This window comes from Scleropages formosus, chromosome 16 (genome assembly GCF_900964775.1).
Source record: "Scleropages formosus chromosome 16, fSclFor1.1, whole genome shotgun sequence".
NCBI lineage: Eukaryota > Metazoa > Chordata > Actinopteri > Osteoglossiformes > Osteoglossidae > Scleropages > Scleropages formosus.
In genome coordinates, this window is record NC_041821.1 from 23855829 (window position 1) to 23873812 (window position 17984).

The window sequence follows — 17984 nt, forward strand, 5'->3', positions numbered from 1 at the left end:
TGCCAGAAATAAAAGCGCAGTTGTTGAAGTAAGAGCTGGTCATATATTATTTACACTCAGCCATTTATGTACATGCCAAGTAATAACATTTTTATCTAATTCTTTTCAAATATTACTATATTTCAGACAGCCATTAATGAAGTTCTATTTTGTGAAGAATCAGTAATGCTCAGCTTTTTTGATGTCATAATAAAGTTTTCTCCATATACTTACATTAATGGTAGGGTTGTCTGAAATACTGTTTAATAGGCAGAATCCAAAGTGCAGTACATTGGCTTGCAAAAGTATTCAGACTCTTTCCCAGTTTTCCTTTAATGCTTGTAGTCATGAAACTGAAGAAATGAATCAATGTATACATAGCCAACAGAACATATGTACAAAAAATAATAAAAGAAAGCAGAATTAGGTACTCACTATAAAATAATAATTGCATATATGTTCAGGAACACACTCCAAAAAAAGCTCAGATCAGGATAAAAAATACTGAAGCATAATCTACATAACTGAGCAAGGAGAAAAAAATGAAGAGTGGTACTACTGTGAGATGATTAATAAATAAAGAAATAAGTTTGAATAGCACAGCAGCATTACTAAAACCAAGTCATCTCAAAGTATAACAAACTGGTCTAATTATGATGCAATAAACTCAGCATAGACCCCGCACAATGCGCCACCAAGTCAAGAGTACCTCTAAAGGCAGGCTTGTTGGAAGCAAGATCATACTAAGGAGTTGATTAGCAAGGACTCTACACACTGAGGGTAAAGAAATGAGTGAAGAAAAAGCAGAAGAATACAAGAGGAAAACCTCTTTTGTAGTTTTAAAGCTTAGTGAAAAAAATCACCTACAGATGATCCAAGCATAAGACGACACTGGAACTGTTAAGACTACACTGAATGTCCTCGAATGGCTCCAGATGACGTCCTGACTAGAATCTTATTAGGATGCTGCAGAAGGTCCTTAAACTGATGCCCATTAGTGAATTCAAATCCAACTAAGGCAATCTTCCAAAAATAATGACAAAGTGAGTGGATTTTATTAAAAAAATAAATCTCAAGTCTGTAATTGTTGCTAAAGGTGCTTTCCTTATATATTTAGCTCAGGGCCTGAATAATTTTGTCCGTTTTTTTCCTCTTCAATTTGTGCTGATTTACTGCAACTGAAAGTTTATAGCTTTGTTTTAAACCTGAGATCTGAATAAAAATTTAGCTGAAAATTTTATCATTTTACAATTTCGAAAATGGTAACATCAGCTGAATACTTTTGCAAAGTACTGCACATTTATATTTAAATTTAATGATAAGTATAATTTTGCTGATTAGCAGTATAATTTACTCAGCAAAGCTTTAGGGAGTCAGTAGTTTCTAATGAAACAGTGCAAGTCTGGCTGGTGATTTGTACTTTTGGTATAAAACATGATAAAAATTCAATTTGAAGCTATTTTAACACAAAGCATTCTCTGATTTGAACAGAAATAAAGTTGTGAAGCAGAATAATACATTTTTTTAATCTCCAGTAACCAAGGTACTTGTCAGACTACTTAAAAAGGTGAACCACTTCTGTGAAGCTCCTGTTAATTGATATAAGTCATTCAGCAGAAAACATGTACATGTTGTTTAGGTGGCAGTTAGCTGCTGCTACTTGTTGTATGGCAGGCAGGCTGGAAGCACCACAGTGGCACAAGCAGGCCCGGCCAGTGGTTCGGCCACGTCACCCTCCAACTCCGTCCATGTGCCTTTCTCCGGGCTGTAGCAGATAGTGGATGACTTGTACGCTCCCTACAACAAAGCATGAAACCTGTTACTGTCTTCATCCTCTCTGACAATGAAACACATACACAAATTCAGTCTTTAGGACACAGTTGCATACTGCAACTGGTTTCATATAGGGCTGTGAAAAAGTTAAAATTTTTTCCATTTTTTTAGCTTTCTGACATTAAATTTCATCCTTTTTTATTTTTTTTCCAGTTCTACAAGTGTATGAACAGAGCCCGGGAGAAAAAAAAAACCATATTGCCTTTAGAAATGATTGCGTATACTATATTTAGAAAAATTCTTTCAGCCTGCCAAAATCCACCTCTATGAGTGGATGCTTTGCCAGTTTCAGTTTTGATGGTCACAGTTTAAATCCCTAAACCTTAAGGAGAGCCGATGGTGTAGTGGTTAGTGCTGTTGTCTCTAGATCTGAAAGTTGTTGGTTCAAAAGTCACATATTCTTAGAGTACCCTTAAACAAGGTACTTTCCCTAATTTATTCCAAGAAAACTGCTCACCTGTGTAAAATGGTAAACAATTACAGGTAGCTTAACACTGTATATAAACTATATTTGGCAGGGTTGCCCAAATCAGGCCTGATGGTATTCATACAGTTAACTCTAGTTACCCTCTTAGTTAAGATGATTAAAGTTAGGGAAATTACTTTTTTACAGGTAGGATTGCACATTGTATAATTTTTTCACACAAAGGAAATGACATAATACTAGCATAGCTTTTTCCTCTCTCAGGCTCCATTAAAATACAACTATAACTGAAAAAATGAAAATCAAGCTCATTGTCAGAAATGCCAAAGCTGCCAAAATCGAGACAATTGAAAATGAAGCAAATACTTTTCCCATAGAACTACATACATGCTATGACACTCTGCAATATCAGCTGATGATGTTCAGCTGAATCATTAGACTAAGTGTCAGTTAACACCATAGTCAATTACAAAAGTAGGTTATGAAAATGTGCACTGGGTTTATCAGATGGCATGAAGAGAATATGTAAAATGAAATAACTTCATGTCGCCATGTCGCCAACACTGTTGGTTTCTGATGTACACACTTGTTAGTTATCTAACAGAAAAACAAAATATGTTCCAAGAAAATGAATTGCATTAACTGCAATAATAGAAGTAATTTCAAACAAAAATATTTCCTGCTAAAAAACACAGGTACAAGAGACCATCAGTTAAAAAAGGCAAAAAGACAGTTGTGTATGTGAGTTACACAGTAGTGGGCAGTTGTGGTGTTTTCAGGAAGCAAATGAAATTTGACAGCTTCAGCCTTTAGACAAATTAGTACATTAAATTCACATTTATTCGGTCAGCCAAAACCTTTATTCAAGGCACCTTAAAATGTGAGGCATATGATAAAAAGCCACTAACAATTACAGGTATCCCTCAGTTTACAAAACAAAAATCGTGCTGATACTGAAATTTCAGATACTGAAAGCTTATTTCCCATTATTTAATAAGGAAAAAAAATTTCTGGTGTTTCCTGCCCATCTGAAAACCCGCAAAAAAATTTTCCCAAATATGAGCACAACATAAAACACAATTATACACTTATTGCTCTGGCGTAATTCCCACTTCTCTTTGTAATTGATCAGTTCTCCACAAGATGAGCAATAAACCAAGGAAGGATTCATTGAGCATGTTGTGTCAATTGTGAACAACTTTCTATAACTGCATACTGGTGCCAAAATGCACACACATAACTGAAAAACCATGAGCTAAAGTTTTCCTACTAACTGATCTGCTGTCCACAAACTTTCAATTAAATAACACAGCCAACACTGCTGACAGACACGCCTGTGGATTTTCAAACACTTCCTATAATGTCCCAATCTCTAAAAGCAACATTCTCATATTCCTACCACATAAACTGCTGGAGAGATCTGAATCCACATGCGAACTACAGTACATTACTGCACATCTGCTTTACTTGCACAATGTGCAACTTTCACATTTTTTTAGAAAAAAATGGGTATCAAAAGTCAAGAACTATTATTCCAAAATTTCAGAAAACAAGTGTACATCGAGGGATACCGGTATTTATCCAGTTCTGGGTTTTTTTCCATGAGCATTTCAGGGTAAGTACCTTCTTCACACACACTCAGAAGCAGAGATTCAAACTGGGGTCCTTGATTACGAGACAAAGCCTCCTACAGCTACAATAACTGTGTTATGTTAGCAAACACAGGGGGGCGCGGTGGTGCAGTGGGTTGGACCGGGTCCTGCTCTCTGGTGGGTCTGGGGTTCGAGTCCCGCTTGGAGTGCCTTGCAGCGGACTGGCGTCCCGTCCTGGGTGTGTCCCCTCCCCCTCCGGCCTTACGCCCTGTGTTGCCAGGTAGGCTCTGGTTCCCCGCAACCCCGTATGGGACAAGCGGTTCAGAAAATGTGTTTGCAAACAGTCTGTTGCAAGGCACCCCAAGCGGGACTCGAACCCCAGACCCACCAGAGAGCAGGACCCGGTCCAACCCACTGCACCACCACGCCCCCTCCCTGTTAGCAAATGTGGAAAATAAAATCCATGGGTTTTTGTGAATCTTGACATTTAGCGTAACAGTAGAATTTCCTGGGGTAATAAGGCAATAAAAACTTCAAAAATGTTAATGGTGCTTAAAGATGAATTTTCTCTTCTTAATTTTCTACTATTGTGTTTACCTTGGGGGGGGCGCGGTGGCGCAGTGGCGCAGTGGGTTGGACCGGGTCCCACTCTCCAGTGGGTCTGGGGTTCGAGTCCTGCTTGGGGTGCCTTGCGACGGCCTGGCGTCCCATCCTGGGTGTGTCCCCTTCCCCCTCTGGCCTTACGCCCTGTGTTGCCGGGTAGGCTCCGGTTCCCCGTGACCCCATATGGGACAAGCGGTTCTGAAACTGTGTGTGTGTGTGTGTTTACCTTGGGGGGGCACAGTGGTGCAGTGGGTTGGACCAGGTCCTGCTCTCTGGTGGGTCTGGGGTTCGAATCCCGCTTGGGGTGCCTTGCAGCGGACTGGCGTCCCGTCCTGGGTGTGTGTCCCACCCGGCCTTACGCCCTGTGTTGCCGGGTAGGCTCCGGCTCCCCGCAACCCCATATGGGACAAGCGGTTCAGAAAATGTGTGTGTGTGTGTTTACCTTGTTAACTTTTTGGCACATATGTGTATGTTTTAGGAGCTGACACTACACAGGTCTCCTAAGAGGCAAGATGGAACAATATGTTGTTGCAACTGGACAATACCAAGACAAAATGACTGAGGGAAAGCAGTGCAGAACAGATTCTCCAAATGGAGCACAGTAAAACAGAGCTGCTAGAATTCTCCCAGCAAGGATAACCATACACACTGGACAGATCAGTGGCTTCAAAAGATGAGCAAGTAAGACTATTCCCGCACATTGTAAAGAAAATGTTTTGCCAAGAGCACCAAAAACCACCAAATGACAAAACGCTATCTTCTGTGACCTGGAAGATTCTGCTCACCTCAAAAGGCATGCTGTTTGTGTTCAGCTCAGTGTGACTCTTTGCTCTGGTTTCCTCTCACAGTCCAAAGACATGCTGTTCAGATTTGCCCAAGGTGTGTGAGTGATAGAGAGAGTGTATTTCACTGATGTATGGATGAGTGACTTATTGTAAGTAGTTTATCTTGCAGTGTAAGTGAATAAGGTGTGTGGGCTGATAAAACTATACAGAGCTCGATGGAAGTCACCTTGGAGAAAAGCATCTGCTAAATGAATAAATTACACTCACAGGCCAGTTTAACACTCATTGCTTTCCGGTCTTGCCTGATACCAAACAACATGTACATTGGTTGAACTGATGCATATCTCCAAGTTGACTTAAGATGTTAAGCTAACTATAGTTACTTAGTTTCATAATAATTTTTCTACAGCAGTTAAGAGGTATGACCTGCTGAACAGCAGGTGTGATCTGAAAGAGCAACCTTAGGATATTCTAACCGCTGCTCTCTCAGCTTCCCTTGCAGCATCAATTACAGGTACAAGAAGGGCTGCAGCCACCTCAGTGAATCTTAGTAGAAGATGACTTTTGGAGAGTGTGTCAGTTTGCATAGGGTGGCTCTGACAGGGCCTATAATTTAGCTATGTTGATGGCCAAAAGTCCTAAGTGTAAAGGAATCTAAAACTGAGCCCAGATCATACACGAGGCCCTGCAAAGCACAAAATAAAGTATCCTGTTTCACTGCGGAATTATTTACACTGTTCCCTACTCAGAGAAAAATACAGCACTTATTTGGACAAACTGGTAACATAACAATGGCTACATACTGTAAATGCCTTGTGCAGTTTAATTTATGCATATCTTTATTGGTGTCCAGTGCTTTTTCACATTTACATTTATTCATTTAGCAGACGCTTTTCTCCAAAGCAACATACATCTCATTCTTAAATATCTGGGTTGAAACTGAGGCCAAGTCAGCAACAGTATCAAAATAACACATATTCATGTTTTCATATGACATTTTCTTAATAATTGGCCAAAGTGAATATTAAAAACAACCCAGTAACATTATAACATTATACTAGCAATGTAATCCTTACCCACTGGCTCCACATATTAGAAGTGGAAAAGCTGCAAATTTTTCAAAGATACAGATATTTTCCAGTTTATTTTTCTGTTAATGTTCTTCGCTTATCCATGACCTAAAATTTCCTTATTGTTTATTCATGCGTTGAGCTGATAAATGCCAGTTAAGCACAGACAAATAGAATAGAATTCTGGAATGGCTTTAATTCACCTGGAGCAGAACTAAAGTAGAAGGTACACCTACCTATAGTGACAAAATGTAAAAGAAGTATTAGGCAAAAATTTAGAGTCAAACCATATGTCTGTTTTAAGTGACTGGTTAAAATAGATGTCCTTGTCAAAATGAAAACAGAAGTTCTCTGATCACCATCACTCTCGAGACAATACTTTAAATTAACTAAAAATGCAGTCTGTGCAAAGCTATCCTCTTCAACTTCAAGCCACTCTCTGAATCTGAAGTCGCTGACCTCCTGATATTGCGCAGAGGCACCATCTGCTCGCTTGATCCGATTCCATCATCATTCCTTCAGATCATTTTCCCGCAACTCTCCTCCTTCATCTCTTCTATCATCAACTCCTCACTCTCCTCTGGCTGTTTCCCAGCTGCCTTCAAAACTGCTCTAATTTCACCTCTGTTAAAAAATTCTCCCTGGACCCCAATATGGTTGAAAATTACAGACTGGTCTCTCTCCTCTCCTTCCTGTCCAAAACCCTTGAGTGGGCAGCCTGTGATCAACTGTCCGACTTCCTCACCCGGAACCATCTCCTTGATGGATATCAGTCTGGTTTCAAAGTTGATCACTCTACTGGGACTGAACTTCTGGCAGTATCTGACGCTCTCCTAGCTACTAGAGCTGCCTCCCTCTTCTCGGTCCTCATCCTCCTTGATCTGTCTGCAGCATTCGACACTGTAAATCACCGGATTCTACTCTCCTCTCTTAACCAGCTTGGGATCAAAGGTGGGGCACTAAGATGGTTTGAGTCCTACCTCTCTGACAGATCCTATCAAGTGGTCTGGCGGAGCTCTCGTTCTTCTCCTCTGCCTTTCTCAACCGGTGTTCCGCAGGGCTCGGTATTGGGTCCTCTTCTTTTCTCCATCTACACCTCCTCCCTCGGTCCGGTCATAGCCTCCCATGGTTCAAATACCACTGCTATGCTGATGATACTCAGCTCTTCCTCTCCTTTCCACCTGGTGTGTCAGACATTTCCGCATGCATTGCTGTCTGCCTGTTGGACATCTCTTCATGGATGTATGATCACCACCTCTCCAAAACAGAGACTCTTTACCTCCCAGCTGGCCTGTCCCCCTGCCACGGCCTGTCACTAATTTTGCCTAGCTCCTTTGCTAAGAGTCTGGGAGTAACGATTGATGCGAGTCTGTCATTCTCTCAACATATTGAAGCCACAGCCCAGTCCTGCAGATACATCCTGCATAATATTCGTAGGATCCGTCTCTACCTCACTACTGACTCCGCCCAACTACTTGTCCAGGCCATGGTGACTTCCCGTCTGGACTACTGCAACTCTCTTCTGTGTGGCCTTCCTGCTAATGCCATCAAACCTCTGCAGCTTCTACAGAATGCTGCTGCACGAGTTGTGTTTGATTTGCCAAAGTGCTCCCATGTATCTCCTCTACTCATCTCTCTGCACAGGCTTCCTACAGCTGCCCGTATCAAATTCAAAACCCTGGTTACTGTGTACAAATGCATCAATAGAACTGCTCCCAGCTATGTACAGGACTTGATCAACCGGTACACCCCAGCCAGGCCCCTTCGCTCATCTACTTCTTTTCGCTTGGTGGTCCCGCGCACAAAAGGCAAAGCTTGGAGGTTCTCGGTTCTGGGTCCATCGTGGTGGAATGACCTTCCCCTATCACTCAGAAGTGCGGAAACTCTGTCTGTTTTCAAGAAGGGTCTGAAAACCCACCTTTTCCAGATCCACTTCGCCCAAGATCTCTTCAGATCATCTATCGTGTAAATGTTCACGCATTGTAACTCCAGAAGCATCCCAGATACAACCTTTATTCAGCCATTACTCTGATATTGTACTGCTCATTTGTATATCTTCTAATATTTAATAAAAAAAATAATAATTTAAAAAATTGGTGTGGGTATCGGGATTTGTCTATCCTGTGTCTTATGCACCTACTTGAACAATGAACCTCGGTGCAGCAAGTGGTAGGGAACAAACTAGGTTTGCTTGAGACTTTCATGTCTGCAGCTATGTCTCCTTCTCTCAATGTAATGCATAAATTGTACTTCTGCTGAGATGTCCGTCGCTTTCGACAAAAGCGTCTGCTAAATGAATAAATGTAAATGTAAATGTATTTAATGTGAAAATTGAAGCATAATTGTCCTGCTACAGTGAATAATAAGATACTTAACATAACAGACACCTAGAATCAAAGTGCACTTCCTCCTGGACAACGTTTTTAATCCAGTCTGATGCCAAAATACAGGTTTTATTTCTATGTTTTCTCACATATTTTATTCTAGTTTTATACTGACCAAGCGATACTAAATAAAACACTGTAGCACGCCGGGGAAGTCTGGGGGGGGGCGGAGCCGGAACAACTAAGGATAATCGACACCTCTATTTCTTTCCCGGCCTCCAACAGTGAAGGGGGAGAGTCTGAGGACTTTCTGGGCGTGACGACCTCGGGCAGTGACTGATGCCGAGAGCGACAGCAACCCCGTTCTCCATGTCCCTCACCAACCGCTCCTGATCTGCACGTGTTCCCTGCACTCCCGTTCCCTCCCCTCACTAGTCCCCCGTGTGACAAACACAAAGAAATAAACCCCCTCATCTGCCACTCACCAGACCGTGTTGGCCCCTTCTCTTGCTACAAACACAAAATGTTAAAAGTCATATTACAAATCTGGAAAATTCTAGATATTAATGATAAAAATAACAAGTAACTTGTATAGGAATGAAAACTGTTAGCAATGTCCAGTTTTATATCCACAACATCCCGTAGGAAGTTTAATATTTATTTGTTTATGCTTTGCTATTACAGACAGAGGATAACTATATGCAAATGCATTCATTCTAGCCAAAGGCATCAGATCAATAAACTGGCCTGACAGAAGCATCTGACTGGAGGAGAGAATGTTTGACAGAGTAAATAACAATGGCTCTACGTTTCTAAAACCTTGTCACACCAAGATTTTAAAAAGTCAACTTATTTTGTCAAAACTGGAACAAAGCCATGGTAACAAAATTCACATTTTTACTCAAACAAATTAGATTTTCATAGACAGTCTCACCTAAAAGGATTGAGACAGAAACTTGACTGACACACTGGGCTTGCTGCTATAGTAAAACTAGTGTCTTCAGTTAATTTTTCATATAACAAACTTGTACATGTAATTAATAAAGGCTTCTGGATTATAGTAAGGTTATTACTCCTGTGATCATTCCTGCCAGACACAAAATAACTGGATCACACTTATCTCTAATGACAGTTTTACTTAACCACCTTCTTTAAGGGATTGGGGACATTTTAATTTGTATTATCAATCTGTTTTTCTGCTTTTAAATCACTTGAGGATGATAATATGTAATAATATATCTATAATATGCAATGAATCAACTTGCATGCGAAAATATCGACAGTTACATCAATTTGATTGATCCCAATTTTTGCTCTTTTCCAGGTCATCCTCTAACACACACACATTTTCTGAACCGCTTGTCCCATATGGGGGTCGCAGGGAGCCAGAGCCTACCCGGCAACACAGGGCGTAAGGCCAGAGGGAGAAGGGACACACCGAGAACGGGATGCCAGTCCGCCACGAGGCACCCCCAGCGGGACTCGAACCCCAGACCCACCAGAAAGCAGGACCTGGTCCAACCCACTGCGCCACAGTCTAACCTATTTCTAAAACACCCAGGAAAAATGTGCAAAGCCTTAAGATTTCAACATATTTTGAAAATAAGGTCAAAACACAGAACGTAAAACACAGCTGACTAGCTCATGAAAGACAAAAGATGAAAAGAGAAGCTCTTTAAAAAGTAAAAGCGTATGTGGCTCCAATACTCTACCATACTCCAGCTGTATCCACCAACCAAGAAAATACTGTCTTCAAGCACAGCACAGCCTGGCCCACTGCGGCCTTCCAAAATTGGAGTCTGAAGGATGTTCCAGTGGTCTGCTTTGGGGTCGTAGCACTCCACCAGCATGACATCTAGGTGGGAGAATCCTACCCAAAGGAAGATGCACAGGTTCTATCAAAAGCATAGTTCGGTAAGCCTATTTTAAACTCTAAATAATGCAATTCAGAAAAAGTTCATCTATAACCTGGGGTGGGACATTCAGCTGATAAAGTGAACTGGTCTTTCAAAGCAATGTTTGTAAGGATTTACAAACATACAAACTCAAAAATTTAAATCCATGATTCAGTTATTGTAGATCTAGAGTATATTTTCAATGGTTCTTGACATATTCATGAAGCTTAATAATGATTTCATGATACAAGATGTGTATATATATATATATATATATATGCCTTAATGATTACCCTGTATACTTATAATGTTGCGCTATACTTTAGTATTTTCGTAACACTTGTAGTATTGGAAAGAAATAAAGGTCATATCTATGAAGGCCTTGTAATACTGTAATACAAGTTGATTAACACCAATTCAGCTCTTAAACACAGTAATTTTGTTAATATGGTGGGAGGAGAACAGACGGTCAGGATGGGATTAGGACCTGACTAAATGGTAAACGTTTACAACCTTGTGCTGAGTAGTATCTAATGATACCCAGGCTTATACAGGCTTAATTAATAAACTTAATTCTCTGTGTCAGAGTAAGATTAGCATAGCAAAGTGCCCTGAATGAAAGGGCAATTCAATTAAACTTCAGTTGGGAGCTTTCATCCACACAGAGTCAATGTTTTGTTGCAAACAAGTGACATTCCACAAGAATTAGCTATAAACCACAGAACAATTTCAAGAAAAGAAATAAACTGTCAAACATTTGGGTTATAACACTAAATGGTTGCAAACTGCCCCTAGATTTGCAATGACTATTTTTTTAAATAGACAGTTGTAACAGTATTTTATAAATGCATTGTTCAAAACCTCCCCTCCGCGAACCGTCACCTTAACGTGGTGGAGGGGTTTGAGTGCCTGAATGATCTCAGGAGCTATGTTGCCTGGGGTTATATGCCCCTGGGAGGGTCTCCCATGGCAAACAGGTCCTGGGTGACAGACAAGACAAAGCGCGGTTCAAAACCCCCTTATGACTATAAAATCAAGGTTCTCGTTTACCCCGCCCGGTATGGGGTCACCGGGGCCCCACCCTGGAGTCAGGCCTGGGGGGCGGCTCGCATGAGAGCGCCTGGTGGCCAGGTCTATGCCCACGGGGCTTGGCTGGGCTCAGCCTGAAGCTAAGATGTGGAGCCACTCTACGGTGGGCCCCTGCCGGAGAGGCCGTAAAGGGCGGGTGTGTTGTGATTTGGGCGGTGGTCGGGGCCGAGTGCCCGGCCGACCCAAACCTCGGGTGCCAACTCTAGCTTTTGGGACTTGGAATGTCACCTCACTGGTGGGGAAAGAGCCTGAGCTAGTGCAGTAGGTTGAGAGATACCGTCTAGATATAGTCGGGCTCACTTCCACTCACAGCTTGGGTTCTGGAACCACTCTTCTCAACCAAGGGTGGACTCTCCACTATTCTGGCGTTGCCCAGGGTGAGAGGCGGCGGGCGGGTGTGGGCTTATTAATAGACCACCAGTTCAGCTGCCATGTGTTGGAGTCTACCCCGGTGAATGAGAGGGTCATCTCCCTGTGCCTTCGGGTCAGGGAACGGTCTCTCACTGTCGTTTGTGCTTATGCGCCTAGCGGCAGTGCAGAGTAGCCGGCCATTTTAGAGTCCCTGGGGGGCGTGCTGGAAAGTGCTCCCACTGGGAACTCTGTCGTTCTACTGGGGGACTTTAACGCCCACGTGGGCAGCGACAGTGACACCTGGAGGGGCGTGATTGGGAGGAACGGCCTCCCTGATCTGAACCCGAGTGGTGAGTTGTTATTGGATTTCTGTGCTAGTCACGGTTTGTCCATAATGAACACCATGTTCATGCATAAGGGTGTCCATCAGTGAACTTGGCACCAGGACACCCTAGGTCGGAGGTCGATGGTCGACTTTATAGTCGTTTCTTCTGATCTTCGGCTATATGTCTTGGACACTCGGGTGAAGAGAGGGGCTGAGCTGTCAACTGATCACCACCTGGTGGTGAGTTGGATTCGATGGCGGGGGAAAAAGCTGGACAGACCTGGCAGGCCCAAACGCATAGTGAGGGTCTGTTGGGAACGTTTGGCGGAGGCCCCTGTCAGAGAGGTCTTCAACTCCCACCTCCGACAGAGCTTCAAACAGGTCCTGAGGAAGACTGGGGACATTGAGTCCGAATGGACTATGTTCCACACCTCCATTGTCGGGGCGGTGGTTCGGAGCTGCGGCCATAAAGTCTCCGGCGCCTGTCGCGGCGGCAATCCCCGAACACGGTGGTGGACACTGGAGGTAAGGGATGCCGTCAAGCTGAAGAAGGAGTTCTATCGGGTCTGTCTGGCTCATGGGACTCCTGAAGCAGCTGATGGGTACCGGCGGGCCAAATGGAGCGCGGCTCTGGCAGTCGCCGCGGCAAAAACTCGGGCTTGGGAGGAGTTCGGTGAGGCCATGGAGGAAGACTTTTGGTCGGCCTCAAAGAGATTCTGGCAAACCGTCCGGCAGCTCAGAAGGGGGAAGCGGTGTTCCACGAACACTGTTTACAGTGGAAATGGTGCGTTGCTGACCTCAGCTAAGGATGTCCTCGGGCGGTGGAAGGAGTACTTTGAGGATCTCCTCAATCCCTCCGACACGCCTTCTGTAGGGGAAGCTGAGGCTGGGGATTAGGAGGGGGACTCGTCCATTACCCTGGCTGAAGTTGCTGAGGTAGTCAAAAAACTCCTCGGTGGCAAGGCTCCGGGGGTGGATGAGATCCGCCCCGAGTTTCTCAAGTCTCTGGATGTTGTGGGGCTGTCTTGGCTGACACGCCTCTGCAGCATTGCGTGGAGCTCAGGAACGGTGCCTCTGGACTGGCAGACCGGGGTGGTGGTCCCTCTTTTTAAGAAGGGGGACCGGAGATTGTGTTCCAACTATAGGGGGATCACACTCCTCAGCCTCCCTGGAAAACTCTATGCCGGGGTACTGGAGAGGAAAATCCGACCAATAGTCGAATCTCGAATTCAGGAGGAGCAATGCGGTTTTTGCCCTGGCTGTGGAACACTGGACCAGCTCTATACCCTCACTAGGGTGTTGGAGGGTTCATGGGAGTTTGCCCAACCAGTCCATATGTGTTTTGTGGACCTGGAGAAGGCTTCCGACCGTGTCCCTCGTGGCATCCTGTGGGAGGTACTTCGGGATTATGGGGTTCAGGGCTCGCTGCTACGGGCTGTTCGTTCCCTGTATGACTGGAGCAGGAGCTTGGTTCACATTGCTGGCAGTAAGTCAGACCTGTTCCTGGTGCATGTTGGACTCCGCCAGGGCTGCCCTTTGTCACCGATTCTGTTCATTATCTTCATGGACAGAATTTCTAGGCGCAGCCAGGGAACGGAGAGTATCTGTTTTGGTGGCCGCAGGATCTCGTCTCTGCTTTTTGTGGACGATGTGGTCCTGTTGGCTTCATTGAATCAAGACTTACAGCGTGCACTGGAGAGGTTTGCAGCCGAGTGCGAAGCGGTGGGGATGAGAATCAGCACCGCCAAATCCGAGGCCATGGTTCTCAGTCGAAAAAGGTGGATTGCCCCCTCCGGGTTAGGGGGAGTTGCTCCCTCAAGTGGAGGAGTTTAAGTATCTCGGAGTCTCGTTCACGAGTGAGGGAAAAATGGAGCGGCAGGTTGACGGACGGATCGGTGCGGCGTCCGCAGTAATGCGGTCATTGTACCGGTCTGTTGTGGTGAAGAAGGAGCTGAGTCGTAAGCGAAGCTCTCAATTTACCGGTCGATCTACGTTCCTACCCTCACCTATGGTCATGAACTCTGGATCATGACCGAAAGAATGAGATTGCGGATACAAGCGATAGAAATGAGTTTCCTCCGCAGAGTGGCTGGGCGCACCCTTAGGGATAGGGTGAGGAGCTCAGTCACCCGGGAGGAGCTCGGAGTAGAGCCGCTGCTCCTCCGCATCGAGAGGAGCCAGTTGAGGTGGCTCGGGCATCTGTTCCGGATGCCTCCTGGATGCCTCCCTGGGGAGGTGTTCCGGGCATGTCCCACTGGGAGGAGGCCTCGGGGCAGACCCAGGACACATTGGAGAGACTACGTCTCCCGGCTGGCCTGGGAACGCCTTGGGGTTCCCCCAGAGGAGCTGGAGGAGGTGTGCGGGGAGAGGGAAGTCTGGCAGACTCTGCTTGGACTACTGCCCCCACGACCCGGTCCCGGATAAGTGGAGGAAGATGGATGGATGGATGTTCAAAACCTCTATTTACAGATATGTGTACATAAAGTAGAGCTGATAACATGATAAACAATTGATAAACATGGCTCACCAACAGACTGTGATTACAGAAGAAATCATTGCTGTTTGCTCTGTTCAAATTAATATTGCATAATGTGATTAAATGAACAAGTATTTTTAGAATCTGAAAAAGCATCCACAATGATGAATTCATTCTAATAACATGTTTTCATTAAAGCATAATTAAAGCTATTTATTGCTATTTACAATAGGCCATGCAGTCTGATGCTAGAAAAGTCAGTGTTAGGTGTGTGATTTTGTATATTTGGTGAAGTTTACAAATAATAAAGATGGCTGAAAATGCTACTTCTGTGAGTGTAATTGTCATGTTTTTCTACTATTTTGTTGTATGTTGGCTGTTGTTTTCTTGGGTAGGCACACACACACACAGACACACACACACACACACACACACACACACACACACACACGATAAATCTTGAAAGTTAACCCAGTGTTGCCTCATGTTCTGACCACAGATGCCCTTGCATACCACAGCATAGTACTATTTTTTAAAACTTTTCGGACCGTTTTATATATTTGTATTTGAATTTTTTTATATTTTAGAATGTATGTAACATGATTAATATGTTAACAATCAGGTTTCATTAATGTGTTTCATTCTCACCTTTCAGATGATTTCCTCCGATAGCATAAAGACGATCATTCATTCCTGCCAGAACATGTATAGCACGCTTTGTGTTCATGTCCTGCTTTCTGGCCCACACATCCATGGTGGGGTCATAGCAATAAAGCCAGGATACATATTCTCCATTGTGTACTCCACCTAAAACACAAGCAGTGAAACTTCATACATGACTATTTGCTGCACTTAGCAGATGTGGTCATTTGGTCATCATTTATTTATAGCTGATGCCTTTCTTAGAGGAGACTAAAAATGTTCTGTGCAAGCAAAGTTCTGTTTTGACTGAATAACCACAAGCTTTGTAAAAAGCTCCCCATATATATATATGGTCTTTTATATATGTATATATTCTGTTGCTTAACAAATGCTGATATTACGAGAACTCACAGTTACTGTATGAGAACTTTCAATTTGTGCCCTAAAATTTGTACCATAAACTCACACTTAGGAAAAGTACCTTAGAACAGAAAACTCAATTCAAAATACAAACCTTGGTGATTGAGAACACCACACAAAATGAGTACCCCCCATTCATGGAGTGGCTATCCCCGCACACCTTAGGTGTCTCATAACAGTCAGACAGTTCACAAGTGTCTCTCAGAAATCTCATGAATTTTAAATCAGTTTAAAACCTGTAGTTATAAATACATAGAATTCTCATGAAAGACAATATCATTAAACTGAGTTTTTGTGATTTGTTTTACTATTAATTATCACAAAGGATACAAATAGCTCCTGCAGAGAGAGGTTATGAGAGTGACAAAAGAGTATGTTAATTACATTATGAGAATTGTTTGGGGCTACTGATAATGGTTTTGGATTATATTTACTCTTTGTTTCAATGATAAGGGAAGACAATTGTATGTTTACTGAAAAAAAATAGGTATAATTTTGTGCCACAGAACTGTATTGCAGAAATGCTTTTAAATGAATGGTAATTAAGATTTTCTTAATTCACATTGCAAAAATTTTATGTTGGGAAGTCTGTGCTAAAAGATTTAGCTAAATGGATGCTCAGCTGATATTGTTATCCAGATGTACTTACAGTATTTTACCGATTTTAACAACTGGATATTTTGACTGTAGAGATTCAGAGTAGTTACCTTGTCTTTGCAGTACTGCAGCAGTTTGGGGATTTAATTTCAACTAACATTATTCAAGTGACAAATACTCAGCCATAAAAGCTGCACAAAGACTTGGTCCAAGTCTGTATAGATTTCCCTTCACATTTCAAGTAATCATCTTTTATGATAGTCATAAGATGGTACAAGCAACATAATCATTCTGATACCCAACTCTAAAGACACCTATGTAGAAAACAACTCCCTAGCAAACTGTTGTTATTGCAATCAACAAACATGCATCTGAGTATTCAGTCATATACATCTGACTGACTTTGCTATCTGTATGTTTTGCATGCTTTCAGTCAACTTACCTGAGATGTATATTTTCCCATTGTGAACTGCTCCTGCATGAGCTGCCAGGGGCTGCGGCAATGAAGACACATAACTCCACTCGTTGGTCTCCAAATTGTAAGCCTCCACGCTGGACAGGTATCCTGTCTCATTCCTTCCTCCAATGACATACAGATGTTTATCCAAGCAACAGGCAAAGAAACTGGCTCTCCTGGGAAACAGACACAAACAGAATTTTTTTTTTCTTTTTTTTTCACAGGAGCAATTTAGGGTCAGTGCCTTGCTCAAGAGTACTACAGCCAAAGGTGGGGATAGAACATGTGACCTTTGAATCCAATGGCAATAGCATTAACCACTCCACTACCAGCTGTCCAATAGTAGGATATATTGCGTTCAAATACAATAGGACTATTATAACAATACTGTTATCCAAAAATCCAAAATCTACTGCTTACACAATGACATTTGTTACCTTTCCTGCATGGGTGGGAGCTGTATCCAGCTGTTGAATCTTGGATCATAGCGGCTCACAAAATTTGTACTGTGCTTTCCTGGAAGAATTAAAACAATAATCTAAACTCAGGTAACATGAAATTATGGGCATTTTTTTTCACATTTTATAGAAAAAAAATCGGTCTGTTGCGTTTTGGATCCAAGACATATTTTTTCAGTAGGTGTTTGCCACAGCAAGTCTTTCTTTTGGTTTGGTTATCTTAATTGTTATATGCATTTCAGCTACACATCGATGCAAAAAAAGCCTGTACTGTAGTTAAAATGAATGAAAATGTAATAACTTTGTTAAAAAGGAATAATACTCAGAGGTAGGTAGTCAAAAGCAGTTACTTAAAAAAATACTGAAATAAAATTAAAAGTACTTTTTACTAAAAATCTACTTGTAGGATGAGTCAAAAGACATCATAGAGCTAAGTTATTGCAGCTGCCTGAATGCTTGTATGAGTTATTTAAATACTCCATTGCTGATGTTGACATTAAGATAGTAGTTTGAAAGGAAGCAGAGCTTGTTACCTAATTAGTTCACAATCTACCTACACAACAATTGTACTGTACTTATGATTTACTGTGAATGGATGTGGAATTCAGGTACGCTGAGACTGATATGCTTTGGGAGACGAAGATGACAATGCATGTGCAAAGTA

The 17984-nt window shown here is 42.7% G+C and overlaps 1 protein-coding gene across 1 annotated transcript in view; it reads right to left on the reverse strand.

Moving 5' to 3' along the window:
- Positions 1-1635: 1635 nt before the first annotated feature.
- klhl14 (kelch-like family member 14) overlaps positions 1636-17984 on the reverse strand; it is a 47719-nt gene continuing 31370 nt past the window's right edge. The window contains exons 4-8 of the mRNA XM_018750895.1: positions 17300-17378; positions 16848-17038; positions 15395-15553; positions 10323-10480; positions 1636-1776 (exon numbers count right to left, since the gene is read on the reverse strand). Coding sequence (XP_018606411.1) covers positions 1636-1776; positions 10323-10480; positions 15395-15553; positions 16848-17038; positions 17300-17378 — 728 coding nt within the window. The remainder of the gene's footprint in view (positions 1777-10322; positions 10481-15394; positions 15554-16847; positions 17039-17299; positions 17379-17984) is intronic.